The sequence below is a fragment of the Coregonus clupeaformis genome, chromosome 40 (assembly GCF_020615455.1).
Source record: "Coregonus clupeaformis isolate EN_2021a chromosome 40, ASM2061545v1, whole genome shotgun sequence".
Classification (NCBI taxonomy): Eukaryota; Metazoa; Chordata; class Actinopteri; order Salmoniformes; family Salmonidae; genus Coregonus; species Coregonus clupeaformis.
The window spans coordinates 18,531,554-18,553,643 of NC_059231.1; the positions used below are offsets into that span (position 1 = coordinate 18,531,554).

At 43.8% G+C, this 22,090-nt stretch overlaps 1 protein-coding gene across 1 annotated transcript; it reads left to right on the plus strand.

Moving 5' to 3' along the window:
- The first annotated feature begins 378 nt into the window (after positions 1 to 378).
- On the plus strand, positions 379 to 14,868 carry LOC121555111 (ADP-ribosylation factor-like protein 5A). The gene is made up of 6 exons (XM_041868916.2): positions 379 to 783; positions 6,624 to 6,684; positions 12,707 to 12,854; positions 13,130 to 13,213; positions 13,706 to 13,857; positions 14,121 to 14,868. The coding sequence occupies exons 1-6, from the start codon at positions 738 to 740 to the stop codon at positions 14,167 to 14,169; spliced, it is 540 nt and encodes a 179-aa protein (XP_041724850.1). The 5' UTR covers positions 379 to 737; the 3' UTR covers positions 14,170 to 14,868.
- The last annotated feature ends 7,222 nt before the right edge of the window (positions 14,869 to 22,090 follow it).

The following is a 22,090-nucleotide window of genomic DNA, read 5'->3' on the forward strand; positions in this document are numbered from 1 at the left end:
TTCATGTAATTATTATGTGTTGGGACAACCAGCGGGACCTTTACATTGAGTGAATATGAACACAGCGTTAGGGAATATCATTTTTCCACGTGGGATCCCCTGCATTTTCTAGTGTCAATTGGGTTTTGTGCAGAAAAAGTTTGGGAACCCCGGGTTAGACCCTGCATGAACTGAAGATACGGTCTTATTAAATATGTGGCATTTTGTGTATGGTTGAAATTGCCTCACTCCAAATTATGAGTGACCTAAAGTGCCTATGGATGCAGTCCTACTGGATAGTGGGCTTTGCACACATAATGTATTGTAACGTATATGGTATCACCCTAAACCTCATTCATCCTAATTGTCTCTGATTTGGTAGTCACTCTGGAATCCATCCTCACTGGGCTGATTGTGGAGAGAGCATGCGTCAGTGTTGACGACTGCACTCCAGAGCAAGCTAACCAGCTATCGTTGTATTATCTAGCTAGAAATGCAATAACGGCGTCCTATAATTCTATTTCGTCCATAAAGGAAAGGCCTTCGTGCAAAGATGATAACTTTATCAATAGTCGTTGACATTACTGGTCTCTTTTTCACCGTCAAATATTGCCAGGTCGTGTGACTGCATTGCCTGTTTAACGTTAGCAACATCTTCAGGAATTCGCTAGATATCAAGCTAGCCAGTCAGCTACCTAGCTAAATTACTGCGAAATTGGTCGTAGTTAGTTGCCTCCAAAGGCTCTACAACAACAGCCATGGGAATAATTTTCACCAAACTATGGAGGCTTTTCAATCATCAAGGTATGTCGGACATTCTATCGTTGACGTCGAGTGTGTAGAGATGTAGTTAGTGTAGCACGTTTGCTAGCGGCTAACGTATTCAGTGGGTAACTAGTATCCAGCTGAGTTAATGTTATCTAGCTAGTCCAGCTGTTAGCCAACAGCCAAGCCTGTTCCAGTGTTTACAAAGCTGATAGCTAACTAGCTTGCTTGCTATTGCATCATAGATTTTTGTTGCTGTAAAGTAATTCTAATAATTGTTTTTTTCATATCCCAACTTCCTCTGACTGAGACGCCACCCTCTGAGAGGGGGGTCACGGCAAGGGCCTGCCATTATCAACGGCGACCCTGGAGCAATTAGGGTTTCGCTGTACCTGCGATAACATCTGCAAATGTGTGTAATTTGATTTGAAGGGCACATCGAGAGTTTTTTCACCTTGTCAGCTCGGGGAACTAGCGACCTTTCGGTTACTGGCCCAACGCTCTAATCGCTATGCAACCTGCCGTCCACACAGTACTGTAGTGTAATAACCAGGAGGTTGGTGGCACCTTAATTGGGGAGGACGGGCTCGTTGTAATGGCTGTAGTGGAATAGTATAATTCCATTTGCTCTGTTCCAGCCATTATTATGAGCCGTCCTCCTCTCAGCAGCCTCCACTGGTGTAATAGCTAGCTAGCTATATTCAATGATATCAGCATGTGTTTTGTATATTGTCAGTACTGCAATGTTCAGAGAGCCTTGGCTTCTGGACCCGAACTATTGGAGTCTGTTGGGACATTGGGCTGACATTTGGTAAAGTTCAGGATCACAGGAGAGTAAAATGGAACTTGAGTATCAAATTTGCGCGTTAGCCCAGCTACTGGCCTTTGATGCAGCATTTTCCCCTCACAGATGGTCAGCTAAGAGCTGTGCTGAACGTCCTCTTTAGTGAATCAGTTGAACATGTAATCATTCCCTCCCCGCTGAATCATGAACTAACTAGATCTGTAAACAGATCTGTGCGAACCCGTAACATGAGACCCGAGGGCAGAAGAGTGCTCCTATGGAAAGTTATTTCTCTGGGCCGCTTGGTTTTATGTTATATGTGGGCCTATTCTCAGGGGGTCACTGACTGTGTGGTAAAGGCTTGTTTGCCTAGTCAAATCAAGGTCGAATACATAAACAATAACAGATATTAAAACCTAAAAGCTTCACTTTAGTGGTTCACTGTTCACTCCTATCGCAACATGCAGGCAGTGCCACATCAGAATGTGTTTACCTATGGATGAACGTGAAGCAATGACTCATTCTGAATGACGATGACGACTCCTGTTCTGTTGTACTAGGCTTGTATCAGGCATCTTTTTACGCCTGCTAGGTTAGGTTAGAGACGGGCATACCTCCCACCCAAGCATGTCCCGTCATTAAGAGCTTTTTATGCGTTTCAAGTAGTGATGGGGGAAAAAATCGATACAGTTACATATTGGGATATTATTTTTGACGATGTATCGACAATATCGCAATATTAATAATATCGTGAGGTCCCAGGCAATTCCCAGCCCTAGTTTCAAGGCTGCTGAAAAGGTGAAATATCAGTGTTGTCAACAAAACTATTGACCCAGTTTCTTCACTGTCAGTGTAACTCTTGTTACAGGCATACAGCATGACCCATTTCTGAGCGGCTTCATATTGGTTCAGTCAGAGCGATACTGTAGCTGAATTGTCTCTTAAAAACCTAGGCTAGTTTCATTGGACTCTCCTCTCACAATGTCTTTATTTTTAATATAAAGACCTTGTCCTCTCACATAGGCCTATTGTAATTGGTTATGTCCAGTGTCTGGGGAAGGCTTTGATTGGTAGTTGTCCACAAGCAACAGTGTTCCACATGTCATAAAGCCCATGGTGCAAGAGGCGTTCAGTTTATGCCACAGTGTCAGTAGTAGTCAAACAGTCATTTCAAATATTTTTCTCAATGTGGGCTGTGGCAGTTTAAATGGAACAAAAGAAGGACAAATCAAATAGACTAGTACAGCACCAGTTACAATGGTTCTTTACAGTGAATAGAGTGTGCACCAATTTTTAACTGCTACACACAGCCTAAAACACCTGAGCGACCTTTGCAACTGAGACAAGATCTTATTCATTAGTTTACGCAAGACTAACTGGTGATCTCAAACTCAGGTGACAGGTGTGTGCGCTGTGCAATCTGCATTTTGCAGTGGCTGCAAAAAAAGCTCTCCTAGTAAGGTTTGCTCTCTGTTTGTTTCAGGTTCAAAACAGGTCAGTGTCTGCTAGTGATGGTTGAAAGAAAATCGATGCAGTTACATATTGGGATATTATTTTTGCCGATATATCGTATCGCTTTGACAATATCGCAATAATATTTTTGCGCTCGTTGGCAGTACCTGCACCAAAACTCCAGTATTTTTCCTTCAAAGCTTTTCCTCCATCTCCTTTTTTAAATAAATTTGTTTTCGGCACTTTTATTTCCATGACTGATCAAAACTAGTTTTCTCCTGGCTGTCTCTTGACCCTCTGCAGCAGACATATGGCACCACAGTATTGTGATAATATCTTATTGTCCCTGGCAATTCCCAGCCCTAGTGTCTGCCTAGATAATTCCCACCAAAACAAGTGTCTACATAATGTCATAGCAGGCCTGCCAAAAAAACGTGTAGCTAGAGACGGGAAGAGAAATGACTCTTTAACCTTATGGCCCAGAAACTATCACGGCTCTAGTTGTTCTTGAGGCTTCCTCTCATTTCTGCATTGTGTGTCAGGGTATTTTGGGGATTGTGAAGAAAGGACATTCACTTCTGTAATTGCTGTGCTGCTCAACCAGCATTTCCTTGTCAGTCACATGATTAGGCTACATACAGTGGGGAGAACAAGTATTTGATACACTGCCATTTTTGCAGGTTTTCCTACTTACAAAGCATGTAGAGGTCTGTAATTTTTATCATAGGTACACTTCAACTGTGAGAGACTGAATCTAAAACAAAAATCCAGAAAATCACATTGAATGATTTTTAAGTAATTAATTTGCATTTTATTGCATGACATAAGTATTTGATCGCCTACCAACCAGTAAGAATTCCGGCTCTCACAGACCTGTTAGTTTTTCTTTAAGAAGCTCTCCTGTTCTCCACTCATTACCTGTATTAACTGCACCTGTTTGAACTCGTTACCTGTATAAAAGACACCTGTCCACACACTCAATCAAACAGACTTCAACCTCTCCACAATGGCCAAGACCAGAGAGCTGTGTAAGGACATCAGGGATAAAATTGTAGAACTGCACAAGGCTGGGATGGGCTACAGGACAATAGGCAAGCAGCTTGGTGAGAAGGCAACAACTGTTGGCGCAATTATTAGAAAATGGAAGAAATTCAAGATGACGGTCAATCACCCTCGGTCTGGGGCTCCATGCAAGATCTCAATGATCATGAGGAAGGTGAGGGATCAGCCCAGAACTACACGGCAGGACCTGGTCAATGACCTGAAGAGAGCTGGGACCACAGTCTCAAAGAAAACCATTAGTAACACACTACGCCGTCATGGATTAAAATCCTGCAGCGCACGCAAGTTCCCCCTGCTCAAGCCAGCGCATGTCCAGGCCCGTCTGAAGTTTGCCAATGACCATCTGGATGATCCAGAGGAGGAATGGGAGAAGGTCATGTGGTCTGATGAGACAAAAATATAGCTTTTTGGTCTAAACTCCACTCGCCGTGTTTGGAGGAAGAAGAAGGATGAGTACAACCCCCAAGAACACCATCCCAACCGTGAAGCATGGTGGTGGAAACATCATTCTTTGGGGATGCTTTTCTGCAAAGGGGACAGGACGACTGCACCGTATTGAGGGGAGGATGGATGGGGCCATGTATCGTGAGATCTTGGCCAACAACCTCCTTCCCTCAGTAAGAGCATTGAAGATGGGTCATGGCTGGGTCTTCCAGCATGACAACGACCCGAAACACACAGCCAGGGCAACTAAGGAGTGGCTCCGTAAGAAGCATCTCAAGGTCCTGGAGTGGCCTAGCCAGTCTCCAGACCTGAACCCAATAGAAAATCTTTGGAGGGAGCTGAAAGTCCGTATTGCCCAGCGACTGTTACGAAACATGAAGGATCTGGAAAAGGTCTGTATGGAGGAGTGGGCCAAAATCCCTGCTGCAGTGTGTGCAAACCTGGTCAAGACCTAAGGGAAACGTATGATATCTGTAATTGCAAACAAAGATTTCTGTACCAAATATTAAGTTCTGCTTTTCTGATGTATCAAATACTTATGTCATGCAATAAAATGCAAATTAATTACTTAAAAATCATACAATGTGATTTTCTGGATTTTTGTTTTAGATTCCGTCTCGCACAGTTGAAGTGTACCTATGATAAAAATGACAGACCTCTACGTGCTAAGAAGCTCGGCAGTGTATCAAATACTTGTTCTCCCCACTGTATGTCGATATGGGCATGAGTAAGGAAGATAGGAGTGAGTATTGAGTAGGCCTAGCTCTAGATCCAATCCAAATATACACAGCCTACTCCTGCCTGTGGCTTTCAAAAGGGGAGTGGATATTGTTTCAGTTTATTAGTAATATTTTTGCTCAGCCTGCTGTGCCCTATGCCCATATCTGACTGGATTCTCTAGTCATACTGTACATTTCTTGAATTCCAGTCAAGGTGTGGTTTTGTATTGGCCTTGTACGAACCATCCTGATGGCTTTGTACGAACCAGCCTGATGATCTCGCAAGCTTAAATTCTGTTTCGCTACACGGATACAGAATGTAAGCTTGCGAGATCAGGATGGTTTGTACGAGGCTAGTTTTGTATAGGCCATGTACCTTCTTCATTCATACTCATGAGGACTAGACTAACTTCACAGGTGTAATGTAATGTCTAGTCTAGTGTCAGCTAGCACCATGCTAACATCATTGTAGTCTAGTGTATGTGCTAAGAGGTATCCTCTCTTTGTTTTGGTCCAGTGTGTCCTGTTGGTGTTTATTTGTCAGTGACAGTGTTTACATGGAGCTGTATGTTTGATTGCAGATGGCTTCGGCTTTGTTCAGTTGAGCAGGTGGTTCAGTATCCGTTCAGTTGAGCAGGTGGTTCAGTATCCGTTCTGTGTTCAGCTGAGCAGGTGGCTCAGTATCCGTTCTGTGTTCAGCTGAGCAGGTGGCTCAGTATCCGTTCTGTGTTCAGCTGAGCAGGTGGCTCAGTATCCGTTCTGTGTTCAGCTAAGCAGGTGGCTCAGTATCCGTTCTGTGTTCAGCTGAGCAAGTGGCTCAGTATCCCTTCTGTGTTCAGCTGAGCAGGTGGCTCAGTATCCCTTCTGTGTTCAGCTGAGCAGGTGGCTCAGTATCCGTTCTGTGTTCAGCTGAGCAGGTGGCTCAGTATCCGTTCTGTGTTCAGCTGAGCAGGAGGCTCAGTATCCGTTCTGTGTGTGCCATCCATTACCAACAGCTGCTGCTTTCATCCTGAGCAAGCACAGCACTGACCACTCACCCTATGTGTGTGTGTGTGTGTGTGTGTGTGTGTGTGTGTGTGTGTGTGTCCGCTGGCTCTGCCATGTCTCAGAGAGGGGGAGAGCAGCGAGAGACCAGTGTGAATATGTGTGAAACATGGCAGTTTGTCACTGAAGTCTAAGTCTCTCAGCTCCTATAAAGAATGCCTTGTTTAGTTTATGGCTGTGTTGTGGAGATCTGAAGAACAAATATCCACAGTGTTTCAGAACAAAATGACTCCATTGTGCTGCTCCCTATTGGGTTCGTAGGTCAGCCACTGGGCATTGAAGTCAGACTTATTTCTGAAGTTTATATTGTCTTGTGATTATTTGAACGTGTTTTTAAAACGTATTTCTTCTCACTGTTTTTTTTTTTTTTTCAGAGCACAAGGTTATTATTGTGGGCCTGGACAATGCAGGGAAGACCACCATTCTTTACCAGTTGTAAGTAACCTATTGTACCCTTTTTAAGTAAGTAAAGAGGATGAAAGGGAAAAGAGTGCAACAACAACAGTAATAATAATATATGTAATTTATGTAGCGCTTTCCATTATACAGATAATCTCAAAGACTCTAAAACCTAAAACAAAAGTCAGCCTAGGCCTACATGTAGTTATTGGGTTGGACAATGGTCTTCAACAGAGGCTGGCGAGTATAGGTCACATCCAGCTCCGGTGGGCTGCATGTAGGCCACGCCTATAACAGTCTGCTGAAAGTCAGTCAAGAATAGCCTTCACGCTTTCACCCTCAGCACTCTGCTCCGCCATGCTGTTCTCCTCCTCTGATGCCCTGAAGCAGGCTTGATTAGGGGGTGGGGAATTGTGGTCACATCCAGCAGTAGTCTTGTCACGATACCCACATTTTGACTTTGGTACTAGGTTTAGTATCATGACACTCGATGCCATCACGATGCTTGATACCAAAACGATATCACAGTAAAAAAAGAAGGTATATTAGCCAAAGTTACAGAATGGCACTTGATCCAGACAGATAAACTCAGTTACTGCTCTGTTCAATAGTTGGGCATCTTTTGAGTTCAATATCATTACATTAGAATGTTTTTAGACAGCCATGTATGCATTAATTAATCAATTATACAATCATACATTCAATTTGACTTTGGTAAAAACAATCTAACTACATAACAACATCATGGTAATCATTTATTTGAATGGTACATTTATATTGATGTAGCCTAGGCCTATTCACAATACAGGTGAATGCATATTCAATAGGAGTGTGTGTGCATTGAGTTATTGAGCTTGTTTTGGCTGATTTCATGGGACTACAGATGACAATCTCTTTCCCTTCGATTTGGGACTTATTTTATTGTACTGATCAACAACATTTGCATAGAAATAGCTTCTTTTTTAAAATGGTGCGCTCTCTTTAACCAGTAATGTTGTCATTTGCGAGGCAAGAGGGGGGCATCTCGTCGGAGTCTTATTCTCTCACACACACACACACAGTCAGTTTGCTGAGGCAATCGATAATCGTTGGCTGATGGAGAGACCGATTTCAAGGGAATGAATAAAGTTTTGGGTGGCAGTTAGCTATGAAATCAGCATATTTTGCATTATGGTTTGTATATTATCACAAACAAAGTACTAGTGTTGTGAATTGATTTTAGCTTCAGCTGTAAGTTAACAAGGAAAGTTAGCATACAAAGCTGGAAGCTACCGCTATCTTTTTTTGCATTGTAAAGTGTTCTAGCCTGTATGGACATTGTTTTGCGAACAGTAATTACCAGTTTCAATATTTCTACATGTCGTGTTGCATTATTCAAGTATGTTAACTTCTGTGCAGCGTGAGTGTGGCGCTAACATGCAGCCCAGACTCCAAGTGCAGGCTAGCAGTGAATTAGTGGAGCAGGCACTGTGCGCTTCGCGCTATAAGGGGGATATCAGCTGCGCTGATAGACAGAGTATGAGAGTTAATCTGTGAGACACATTTGACAGAAGTAGCTACCGAAAGTAACATAAATTCTAGTACTGAACCATTTGTCATGTTCTAGTATCGTAAAAGGACCAACGTTTCGGTATACCGTGCACCACTATCCAGCAGGGATAATTAGTTATGATAATGAGTTGTGACGGTAGACTAATTTCCTGTCACAACTAGGGGGGATTAGGACTTCATAAGGTTTTTTTCTGCTAAATGAGAAATGGTGACCTTAACTTAAATGCTTCAAAGCAAGGTTTTGGTTAGCCTTTGATCATGACTCTCAGTTCCATTATATTACACATAAGAGTCATTGGACGAAGGCGTCTTCTGTAGGGGGAGTTCTGTTAAGAGCCACGACGCTCGGTCTGAACATTAACACGCATCGCTTGCGGTATGGTTTTGGAAGCATAAGGACCTTACCTTTCTGTGAAGAGACACACAGGCACAGACACACATACACATGATAAGACATGCACTCTACACACACTTGCACATGGATCTTGTATTGTAAATATGTTGTGGTGGAGTGGTGGCCTAAGGTGTTATGAAATGAAATGTAATGTCATGTAGTATTTTAAACTGTATATAACTGTCTTATGCTGCTGGACCCCAGGAAGAGTAGCTGCTGCCTTGGCATCAGCTAATGGGGATCCATAATAAATTAAAATACAAATAATAATAATGTTAAATTGATACACACCTTTTATAGGGTTAGTGTTCCCACACTGCCATATCTCCATGTTACAGCGCATGGATATGGAAAACAGATGGAAGACCGAGTTGACTACCTGTGCTAATTAGCTATCTGCGTCTCCGAACACCTGTATGTAAATGAAAGACGGACGCCACAAACGTGTTATCACTGAAAAATACTGTTGGCTGCAACTGTGTTAAAACCGTGTACAGTAATTGTATGTTTTACATTTGTGAAATGATTTTGATGTGATATAGTATCTGGATGTTTTGGCTTCCGGAGCCAATTCGCCTTTAAACAGAACATTAACTTTATTGGTCATTTGCATGCAAGGTCCAACCGAAATTTAACTTTCGCTTTTAATCCACAAGAGTCTAAGATGGGGGAGCGGGTTCTACTAAGCTATATGGAATTGTTTTAAGAAGGTCATACCAAGGATTATTTAGCTATTTGATTTGGAATTTTAAGACCCCTTAATATATAAAAAATTAAATATTTGATTAAATTAATTTTGGCCTTACTGCTATTAGCCCAAACAAACGCATTGAATAACAGATTCACTACGTGGAACAACAGATAGTCCCAAAGAAAAATCAAAAGGAAGTTTGCTCCGAAGTGTCTGTCCAATATCTGAGAGATATAATAAAGATCAGGGGGAAAAAAAATATTTAATTCTTTAGCCTACATGTATTTAACCCCTTATTTTTGGTACTAAACAGTCTAAACCCTGTCTAAGCCTGGGGAGGGGGGTTCTACTAAGCTATATGGAATTGTTTTAAGAAGGTCAAAACAACCGACATGTATTGAAGGTCCCCAAGAACAGTGGCCTCCCATCATTCTTAAATGGAAGAAGTTTGAAACCACGAAGACTCTTCCTAGAGCTGGCCGCCCGGCTAAACTGAGCAATCAGGGTCAGGGAGGTGACCCAAGAACCCGATGGTCGCTCTAGAGTTCCTCTGTGGAGATGGTTGTCCTTCTGGAAGGTTCTCCCATCTCTGCAGCATTCCACCAAGCAGGCCTTTATGGTAGAGTGGCCAGACGGAAGCCACTCCTCAGTAAAAGGCACATGACAGCCCACTTGGAGTTAAAGACTCTCAAACCATGAGAAACAAGATTATCTGGTCTGATGAAAACCGAGATTGAACTATTTGGCCTGAATGCCAAGCGTCACGTCTGGAGGAAACCTGGCACCATCCCTACGGTGAAGCATGGTGGTGATAGCATCATGCTGTGAGGATATTTTTCAGCAGCAGGGACTGGGAGACTAGTCAGGATCAAGGGAAAGATGAACGGAGCAAAGTACAGAGAGTTCCTTGATGAAAACCTGCTACAGAGCGCTCTGGACCTCAGCCTTGGGCAAAGGTTCACCTTCCAACAGGACAACAACCCTAAGCACACAGCCAAGACATCACAGGAGTGGCTTTGGGTCAAGTCTCTGAATGTCCTTGAGTGGCCCAGCCAGAGCCCGGACTTGAACCCGATCGAACATCTCTGTAGAGACCTGAAGATAGCTGTGCAGCAACACTCCCCATCCAACCTGACAGAGCTTGAGAGGATCTGCAAAGAAAAATGGGAGGAACTCCCCAAATACAGGTGTGTCAAGCTTGTAGCGTCATACCCAAGAAGACTCGAGGCTGTAATCGCTGCCAAAGGTGCTTAAACAAAGTACTGAGTAAAGGGTCTGAATACTTATGTAAATGTAATAGTTCCGTTTTTATTATTTTATAAATGTACAAAAATAATTAAAAACCTGTTTTTGCTTTGTCATTATGGGGTATTGTGTGTAGATTGTTGAGATTTTTTGTATTTTTTAATAAATTTTAGAATAAGGCTGTAACATAACAAAATGTGGAAAATGTCAATGAGTCTGAATACTTTCCGAATGCACTGTATATATTATGTGTGTGTACGTGTTTAACTATTATTGTGGGGACCAGAAGTCACCACAAGAATAGTAAACAAACAACAATTTGACCAACTGGGGACATTTTGTTGGTCCCAGAAGGTCAACTGTGTAACTGATATTTCTTTTCTTTTTTTCACCTTTTTTTTTCTCTCTCTCCTAAAAACCAGTTTTAGTTGACTTCCGGGATGCTGACCTAGGCAGAGTTGCAAAGAAAAAGCCATATCTCAGACTGGCCAATAAAAAGAAAAGATTAAGATGGGCAAAAGAACACAGGCACTGGACTTTTTCTTTGCAACTCTGCCTAGGTCAGCATCCCGGAGTTGCCTCTTCACTGTTGACGTTGAGACTGGTGTTTTGCGGGTACTATTTAATGAAGCTGCCAGTTAAAGACTTGTGAGGTGCCTGTTTCTCAAACTAGACACTAATGTATTTGTCCTCTTGCTCAGTTGTGCAACAGGGTCTCCCAATCCTCTTTCTATTCTGGTTAGAGGCAGTTTGCGCTGTTCTGTGAAGGGAGTAGTACACAGCATTGTACGAGATCTTCAGTTTCTTGGCAATTTCTCGCATGGAATAGCCTTCATTTCTCAGAACAAGAATAGACTGACGAGTTTCAGAAGAAAGTTATTTGTTTCTGGCCATTTTGATCCTGTAATCGAACCCACAATTGCTGATGCTTCAGATACTCAACTAGTCTCAAGAAGGCCAGTTTTATTGCTTCTTTAATCAGCACAACAGTTTTCAGCTGTGCTAACATAATTGCAAAAGGGTTTTCTAATGATCAATTAGCCTTTTCAAACGATTAACTTGGATTAGCAAACACAATGTGCCGTTGGAACACAGGACTGATGGTTGCTGATAATGGGCCTCTGTACGCCTATGTAGATATTCCATAAAAAATCAGCCGTTTCCAGCTACAATAGCCATTTACAACATGAACAATATCTACACTGTATTTCTGATCAATTTGATGTTATTTTAACGGAATTTTTTTTTGCTTTTCTTTTGAAAACAAGGACATTTCTATGTGACCCCAAACTTTTGAACGGTAGTGTATGTAATGGGGAATTTATATATTTTTTAATGTATTATCATCATAGAATGCGCAATAATTGGTGGGAGACAGCTGAGCCATTCTGGATTGGACCCACCGAATGGACCCACCGCTATGCCATTTATCTCCTGTTCTAGTTGTTTTCATATTAACTTTTTTTCATTGTCAAGAAGCCAAAGGCACAATCCTAGTCATATTCGCAACCTTGCATCTTTAGATTCCCCCTCTTTCGATGTTTCTAACAGACATTTTCATCTTATCACAAAATGGAACCGTTATTAGGTGCTCTGTTTAGAATGGTGTTTTCCTGCGAATTGCATTTTGGCATATGTTTGAAAATGACGTTTTATTGGCTGCTTCATTACATGGGTTGCATGTTCTGTTAAAATGCATTACCATAATCTAAATGTAATTTCTGTCATTCTGAGCTCTGCGGGTGGACGCCCTGATGGGTTATGCACCCAATGCATATGGGTCCGGTACATTTCTCAAATGGCCAGTCAATTAAAATCTTCCTCGTCACGTTTTCTAGCGCCACATTTTCCTAACGGAAACCCTGATATCACCAGATCTTTTTTCAAACTGCCAACCCTCCGGTTGCTAGCTCGCCTCTCTAACCGCTAGGCTACCTGCCATCCCGTGGCAGCCTAGCATGTAAGGTCCTTGCACTACAAGGAGTAACTTTAGGCTCCTTTTGTCCATTATTGGGCTAGGTTTTGGTTAACCCACAGTTCATGGAAGAATGTGATACAATGGGGCATAGATTACAAAGTGAAGTGAACTCTGGAGAACCTCATTGTTCTCATTCCTACCAGAATTCTATCTGACTTTATTATTTTGCATTGAGATTGAGAACCTCTTGTGTTTGCAGTTCTATGAACGAGGTGGTGCACACCTCTCCTACAATAGGCAGCAACGTGGAGGAGCTGGTGGTAAACAACACTCACTTCCTGATGTGGGACATTGGAGGGCAGGAGTCACTGAGATCCTCCTGGAACACGTACTACACAAACACAGAGGTCAGACCACGTATTGTGGCTGGATGGCATTTCTTATTTTATTTTTTACTTCAAATAAATAAATAATTAGGCTGTGTGGTAACATGTAACACAAACTACTCAACAATATTGCTATGTAATTACAATGAGCATTCTAAAATATTAAACTGGTTAATACAATGTTTCTAGTGTAATTACAGTGTTATTACTTAGGTATAAGAGCAACTTAATGTAAACTGTTACCAGCTGTCTTTTTTACTGTCCTAACTTATGTCTCTCCCAATCTTTCTCTCCAGTTTGTGATCGTAGTGGTGGACAGCACCGACAGAGAGAGAATCTCTGTCACCAAAGAGGAGCTCTACAGAATGCTTGCACATGAAGTGAGTTATTGGTCTTCTTGTTCATGTTTTATATGAGCGGACGCATGACAATATGTGTGGGTGAAGATGGTATGAGTTCAGTACAACTCACAGCAGAAGACATGGCAGCAGCCTATGTCAATGATGGTCTATGACACACCTGTCAAACTCATTCCACGGAGGGCCGAGCGTCTGCAGGTTTTTCACTCCATCCTTGTACTTGATTGATGAATTAAGGTCACTAATTAGAAAGGAACTCCCCTCACCTGGTTGTCTAGGTCTTAATTGAAAAGAAAAACAAAAAATCTGCAGACACTCGGCCCTCCGTGGAATGAGTTTGACACCCCTGGTCTAGGAGCATATGGGCACCTCTTGCTTTCTTTCTCCTTATCCTCCTCCTCTACCCTCCTTGTACCATTCACCATTCCTTCTCCTCCATCCCTGTAGTACTCCATAGTTGGAAGTTAAAGGTGTGTTAAATTCCAACCCCTTCCTCTCCCTCTCTCTCGTCAGGACCTGAAGAAGGCGGGCCTGCTGATCTTTGCTAACAAGCAGGATGTGAAGGGCTGTATGTCTGTGGCTGAGATCTCCCAGAGCCTGCAGCTCACATCAGTCAAAGACCACCAGTGGCACATCCAGGCCTGCTGCGCCCTCACTGGGGAGGGGTAAGATACTTGTTATTTTCTCATTGGCGGACCGGACCTCTCATTAAAACTAGCGAATATTGACTAAATTGGTGTCAGCTAACAATCTTAGGGATGATTAGCAGAAAAACTGCTGTAGATAGTGCCAGCACTGTTAGCACTGGCAATCCTTCACCTAGGCATATGCCAATCTGAAGAACATACATTTGTGAAGTATCAAAATATATTCCCACATAAACTGATAATTCAATTATCTTTTTCTCCTCTTGTCTCCCTACCTTTAGGTTGTGCCAAGGCTTGGAGTGGATGACGTCACGACTGCGAGTCAGATGACCTTTGACCCTGATCAACAACAAAAACAAGTGTGCTGTTCCTCTCCTCTCTCTACACCTTCAGTCCTTAGGGGTGTAGGGGTTGGTTGGTGGTTGACGGGTGGCCGTCTCCATGAAACCTCTGACCTGACCCAACCGGCCAGACTGCCAGAATGTTGTTTTTCTGCTGCTTGTTTATTTATTACTACAGAACACTGCTCTGCTGTGACTGAGAACTGTGAACAACCAGAATGGAATAACTCTACCATTTCAGGATCCATTCTGGAAAGAAAAATTCAACAAAAGACTGATAAGAATTCCGGTGTGTTGAATTTCTGAATCTGCACGGTTGGTTTTCCTACTAAAAGAGATATGGACTGTCTGGGACTGGAGGTGAGCTTGGACTTAAGAGGACTGGTCTTTAGTTGTTTGAGTGAGCCTGCCCGCCCAGAGTGGCCTTGTTGCAGTATTGCCATACTGTCTGAGATGGTGGTATTGCCCTGTGTGTACAGTCCAGTATTTACATTATGTCTGCGTCCCAAACGGCGCTCTGTTCCTTCATTCACATTTCATTACCTTGTGCCTGCTGCGTCCGAATCCTCAAGTGATGATGGCTGTAGATACTGAGTCACAGAACCCAAGCAGGGGAAACCCAACTCTCTCGGCTCATATGAAATACAGTGGAAAAAATAAAGTGTTTTTATCTGTTTTGGGTTCATTACATTTGTCGTAAATGTGTATTTATTTGATGACAGGTAAGTAATATTCCTCTATGTTTCTGGTTATCTTCATATACCCTTGTAATGTGGTTTATGTATTGTCATTCTTCAACCAACCTCTGGGGGGCAGTATGTTCTGGTGTGGACCATTGTACTCATGTTCAACATTCGTTCAGAGAAAGAATGGCCACAGCTGGGAGCGGTGAGGGAGTGACACTGGACAGCCCACGTAGAAGTCTGTGGGACAGCCAGAGACAGGATGAGGAGAGAGCAGCAGACCTAAGCCTTGTCCAAGTCAAGTATCCTTTATTATCCCAAGCTTTGGAAATCACTTGCCTAGCGTCACATAGGAAAGATCTCAATTGTGCCCTTCTCGTCTCCTTCTATAACCAGGTTGGTTGAGATAGCCAGAGGTCCCGCCCCTCTGACCTTATCCTCCAATGGGTTTTGAGAAGTAGACGAGGAGTATGCAATTGAGATCTTCCCTTAGAAAGGGTGAGCAGACAGGCAGGAGGAGAGGTGAGCAGCTCCAGCGCTCCCATTGTGCGGTTGTACATGGTGAGGTGGCCCCTAAGTACTGGTCCAGGTTCAGTTATAATGTCCTTTCATAATGGTTCAGATTTCAATATTTCTAAGGACTACATCCCGGAACAGCACTTCAACACGAGTTGACATTTGCATACTGTAGTATGTTTGTACAGTAGTACCCTTTATTTGCTCACTTTCAGTTTTACAATGAGATTACTTTTAGTTGGTATAGCGAGATTCATTTTAGAATTGCCTTATATGTTTGTTAGTCATCAAAAGGGAATACAATGACTGATAGTAAGCAAATAGTGACCAATTGTAAGAGAATAACCTACAAGTATTAAGTTAGGAGTGTATTGCCTTAAATGACTCAGTAGTGAAACACCATTCTATTGGTCACTTGTCCAGAGTGAGGGCTTCCACCATTTTAATGTAGTCAACTGGGTGGGACTTCCAACTTCATTGGCTCATCTCTCCTGGTGAACCTGTTGGAGTCATGTCCAAAAAGCCAATCGTGAAGAAGAAAATGGACTACTTCAAAATGGAGATGGCCTCAATGGCGCTGCCAATGTTGTCACAGACCCTATAATAGCACAGATACAAAGAAGAGTCCTCTATCTGTCTCTATGAGTGGACAGACGAGCTGTCTTCAACAAGGAGTCTTGTCATTGGTTGTGAATGTGTCACTGTCAAACACCATAAACATGCGAATGATGTGATCTGAAAGGTGAGTACCACATCCCGGCTCTGCTATTCTCACATATGATGCTGAAGTGTCCCATGCTGCAAAAAAAAATTTTCTCAATGAGAATACCCTGTAGAAATAAAGGATAAATGAAAAATGCAAACATGTCCACCACACATACAGTCACAGTGGTATGGTATTGGTAAACATGCCAGGATCCTTTGCACAGTCTATGACCTATGACACTCACCACATCTTACCTCAGTGTTTATGGGGACAGTTGTTTACCCAGGAGTTAGTGGTGGGATTATTGAGCGTTGAGGCTGTAGCTATCAATGTGCAGCTGCTAATGTCCGCCATCATGTCATTTCCTTCAATAACTAAGCCGCATCTTTTGGCTTCTCCCCTGGTGTAAGCGTTTCACTGTTAGTCTACACCTGTTGTTTATGAAGCATGTGACAAATAAAATGTGATTTGAACCTGCTGGACAGCTTTCACTCTCCTCTACTGTGTACTACAATAAGATCTACAGCCTTCCCAAATCCCCAACCAAAACAGCAAATGTATCAATTTATGTTGAATAGGGTATAATAAAGTATCCATTCTATTCCATCCCATTTACATTTACATCATTTAGCAGACGCTCTTATCCAGAGCGACTTACAAATTGCCACATTCAACTTATGATAGCAAGTGAGACAACCACTTTTTTTCTTCTTTTTTTTATGGGGGTGGGGGGGGTTAGAAGGATGACTTTATACTATTCCAGGTATTCTTTAAATCCCTAGCCCTTATTACACATTAGCAAACCCTAAAATACTATATGTATTAGTTAAAGAGCTGGGTTGTTTTTTTCAATATATACTGAACAAAAATATAAACGCAACATGTAAAGTGTTGGTCCCATGTTTCATGAGCTGAAATAAAAGATCTCAAGAAATGTTCAATACGCACAAAAAAACGTATTTATCTCAAATTTTTAGCACAAATCTGTTTGCATCCCTGTTAGTGAGCATTTCTCTTTTGCCAAGGTAATCCATCCACCAGACAGGTGTGGCATATCAAGAAGCTGATTGAACAGCATGATCATTACACAGGTGCACCTTGTGCTGGGGACAATAAAAGGCCAATAAAATGTGCAGTTTTGTCACACAACACAATACCACAGATGTCTCAAGTTTTGAGGGAGCGTCCAATTGGCATGCTGACTGCAGAAATGTCCACCAGAGCTGTTGCCAGATAATTTAATGTTAATTTCATTACAATAAGCCGCATCCAACATTATTTTAGAGAATTTGGCAGTACGTCCAACCGGCCTCACAACCGCAGACCACGTGTAACCACGCCATCCCAGGACCTCCACATCTGGCTTCTAAACCTGCAGGATCGTCTGAGGGGGTGCTGAGGAGTATTTATGTCTGCAATAAAGACCTTTTGTGGGAAAAACTCATTCTGATTGGCTGGGTCTGGCTCCCCAGTGGGTGGGCTTGGCTCCTAAGTGGGTGGGCCTATTCCCTCCAAGGCCCACCCATGGCTGCGCCCTTGCCCAGTCATGTGAAATCCATAGATTAGGGCCTAATGAATTCATTTCAATTGACTGACTCCTTATATGAACTGTAAAATCTTTTAAATTGTTGCATGTTGCGTTTATATTTATGTTCATACATTAAACCTTGGCCCATAGGTACTGTCCACACTTTCCTACTTTCCTACTGGCTATATGCACTGATTTAGGGCCAGATTCAATCCGATGGCATTTTGCTCGCTATGTACATTTTAAAGCCAATGTTCCTGCGTTAGTGGAGACCACTTTCACAGTAAGCGCTGCATATGTCGGATCAATCGGAAATCACCTTTACGCCTCAATCAGACTGACATCGTCATTGCGTTTTGGTACACCAGAAATATATTAATTTCCAATGGAATGCTGCGTTTGCCTTGTAGCATTGCTTTGCAGAGGCAGTTGCAGTGTTCTGTGTTCTGTGTACGCGTCGACTTGACAGAAATAGTAGCAAAAAGTGAATGTTGAAATTTGTTGCACACATATCCAGTAAAAATGTTGGATTACCAACCTGGACTCAGGGGTTGACATAACATAGTAACCTTAAATCCATTAGTATGATATGTTACATTTTGTATGGTATGTATTAATTTGTGGATGTCCATCATACATTTCGTATGGTATGTTACGAATTACAATTCGTATGATATGTGATGAATTACAATTCGTACAACATGTTACGAATTTGCAAAACGTATGATATGTTAAGTAATTCCAAATTGTTGTGGCTAACTTTAGCTAGGTGGCTAATGCTAACATTAGCTAGGTGGCGTCGTGTCTGCGAGCAGTTTGCTGATGTCAATGTTGTGAACAGGGTGCCCCATGGTGGGGTTATGGTATGGGAAGGCATAAGCTACAGACAACCAACACAATTGCATTTGATCTATGGCAATTTGAATGAACAGAGATACCGTGACGAGATCCTGAGGCCCATTGTCGTGCCATTCATCCACTGCCATCACTTCATGTTTCAGCATGATAGAGCACGTCCCCAAGTCGCAAGGATCTGTACACAATTCCTGGAAGCTGAAAATGTCCCAGTTCTTCCATGGACTGCATACTCACCAGACATGTCACCCATTCAGCACAATAACTGTTCGTCGGGAGCATCATGAAATGGGTTTCCATGGCCGAGCTGCCGCAACACAAGCCTAAGATCACAATGTGCAATGCCAAGTGTCGGCTGGAGTGTTGTAAAGCTTGCCGCCATTGGACTCTGGAGCAGTGGAAACGCGTTCTCTGGAGTGATGAATCACGCTTCACCATCTGGCAGTCCAACAGACTAATCTGGGTTTGGCGGATGCCAGGAGAACGCTACCTGCCCCAATGCATAGTGCCAACTGTAAAATTTGTTGGAAGAGGAATAATGGTCTGGGGCTGTTTTTCATGGTTCGGGCTAGGCCCCTTATTTCCAGTGAAGGGAAATCTTAACGCTACAGCATACAATTACATTCTAGACGATTCTGTGCTTCCATCTTTGTGGCAATAGTTTGGGGAAGGCCCTTTCCTGTTCCAGCATGACAATGCCCCCGTGCACAAAGTGAGGTCCATACAAAAATGGTTTGTCGAGATCGGTGTGGAAGAACTTGACTGGCCTGCACAGAGCCCTGACCCTCAACCCCTTCGAACACCTTTGGGATGAATTTGTTAGGCCTACTGCTGCTAGGTAGCTCTCTCTCTGCTCTCCCCCTCCCCTCTGTCTGTCCTTGATTGCAGGAGTGAGGTCTGGTGTGCGGGAGTCAGGGTTCCAGCTGCAGCTCATTCACCATAATCACCTCAGCCTTTAAGACCCGGTCAAACTTTCCACTCATCGTCAGATCATAGTCAAGACGACCATGTTAGTCTCGCTGCCGACTCAACCTGTTTGTTTTCGCTCTTTGTGTTTTTGGCCTGTTCTATTTACTTTTCTCCTGTGCCACAGATTATGGGAACCTGACTTCTGCCTCCGCTTCACTCCTGCCACCACCATCCTGCTCCCCACTACCGGACCTCCCTTTTGGACTCACCACGGACACTAGGACATTACGGTACCACCCCTGCCCTGACCTGGATCTGTTACCCTCCCTGTAACCTGGACTTGCTCTTCCCCTATTATTGGAAACCTGGACTTTTTGAACATTGTAAATAAACTTGTTAAACCTTCTCTGGCTTGGTGTACTTGTCTGCATTTGGGTTTTAATCCAGTTAAATCATGACAGTATGATCTGACCAACATGAACCCAGCAGACAGTAGCTCGGATACCACCCCAGAGTGCACTCAAATTCGGACTGCTATAGCCAATCAGGACATTTTACTTGGCCAACATGATACCCTGTTTAAGACTATTGCTGAGAACAGTCAGGTGCTGTTTAATCAGGTTCAATTACTCACCAATCAGGTGTCTGTCCTTACTACCCAAGTTAATACTGCATCCCTGTGCTTTCCTTTCACGGAAACTTTCTCAGGCAGAGAGGAATTATGATGTTGGCAATCGTGAACTGCTCGCCGTGAAGCTGGCTCTCGAAGAGTGGCGGCATTGGCTGGAGGGGGCGGAACAACCCTTCATCGTTTGGACGGATCATAAGAATCTGGCATACATCCAGTCAGCGAAGCAGCTCAACCCCCGTCAAGCCAGGTGGGCACTATTTTTTGGTAGATTCAATTTTTCTCTGTCTTACCGTCCTGGGTCACGCAACGTCAAACCTGACGCCCTGTCTCGTGTTTTTTCTGCTGTTGATACTGGTAGTAACCCTGAACCCATCTTGCCTCCTACCTGCAGTATTGCGGCCATTACATGTGACATCGAAGGGATTGTTAGACAGGCTCAACATCATCAAGCTGACCCTGGGAGCGGTCCTCCTAACCGGTTGTTTGTCCCTGAGTCTGTTCGCTCCCAGGTACTTCAGTGGGCTCACTCGTCTCCCCTTACCTGTCACCCTGGAGTTACTCGGACCCTTGACTTTGTGCGACGGAAGTTCTGGTGGCCCAGGATGGAGGCGGACACTCGAGCCTTCATTGCTGCTTGTACGGTATGTGCACGTAGTAAGAACTCCACCCAGGCCAGCGCTGGTCATCTAAGACCTCTGCCAATACCCAGCTGGCCCTGGTCCCACATTGCCTTGGATTTTGTCACTGGACTTCCCCCCTCGTCTGGAAAGACTGTCATTCTTACTGTTATTGATCGTTTTTCTAAGTTTGCTCATTTTTTTTTTTTTTTTAAACTGCCCACTGCCAGAGAAACGGCTGATATTTTGGTTGAACATGTGTTCCGCTCTCATGGTCTACCCACGGATATTGTCTCTGACAGGGGTCCCCAGTTTGTCTCCCAGGTTTGGAAGGCTTTCTGTAAAGCTTTGGGCATTACATCCAGCCTGTCCTCTGGATATCACCCCCAGACCAACGGGCAAGCCGAGAGAGCGAACCAGGAGATGGAGACCGCTCTCCGCTGTGTCACAGGGTCTAACCCTGGGTCGTGGAGCTCCATGCTCCCCTGGGTGGAATATGCTCATAACACCTTGACTAACGCTTCCTCTGGTTTGTCTCCCTTTCTGTGTGCTCTGGGTTATCAACCTCCCCTGTTCCCTTCTCAAGAGAGGGAACTGGCGGTACCCTCGGTGCAGTCCCACATGCGCCGCTGCTTCAAGGTCTGGAGAAAGGCCAGGGTAGCTCTGTCCCGAGCTTCGGCGTACATGCAGAGGCAAGCCAACCGTCACCGGTCCCAGGCTCCCGGTTACTCTCCTGGTCAAGAGGTATGGCTTAAGTCACGTGACCTTCCGTTGAAAGTGGAGTCTAAGAAGATGGCGCCTCGTTTTATAGGACCGTTCAAGATACTGTCTATTGTTAACCCCTGCGCGGTTAAGCTACAGCTTCCTGCCTCCCTACGGGTTCATTCCACCTTTCATGTTTCCCAGATTAAGCCTGTGTCGGTTAGCCCTCTGTGCCCGCCCTCTCGTCCCCCTCCTCCGCCCAGGATCGTGGGTGGGGGTCCGGTCTACACTGTCCGGCGACTTCTGGATGTTCGCCGTCGTGGTTTCCAGTACCTGGTGGATTGGGAGGGTTATGGTCCTGAGGAACGTTCCTGGGTGCCCAGGAGCTTCATTGTGGATCCTGCTCTGGTCCGTGAGTTTCATAGGTTACATCCTGATAAACCCTGTCGGTCGCCAGGTGGCGTCCGTAGAGGGGGGGGGTACTGTTAGGCCTACTGCTGCTAGGTAGCTCTCTCTCTGCTCTCCCCCTCCCCTCTGTCTGTCCTTGATTGCAGGAGTGAGGTCTGGTGTGCGGGAGTCAGGGTTCCAGCTGCAGCTCATTCACCATAATCACCTCAGCCTTTAAGACCCGGTCAAACTTTCCACTCATCGTCAGATCATAGTCAAGACGACCATGTTAGTCTCGCTGCCGACTCAACCTGTTTGTTTTCGCTCTTTGTGTTTTTGGCCTGTTCTATTTACTTTTCTCCTGTGCCACAGATTA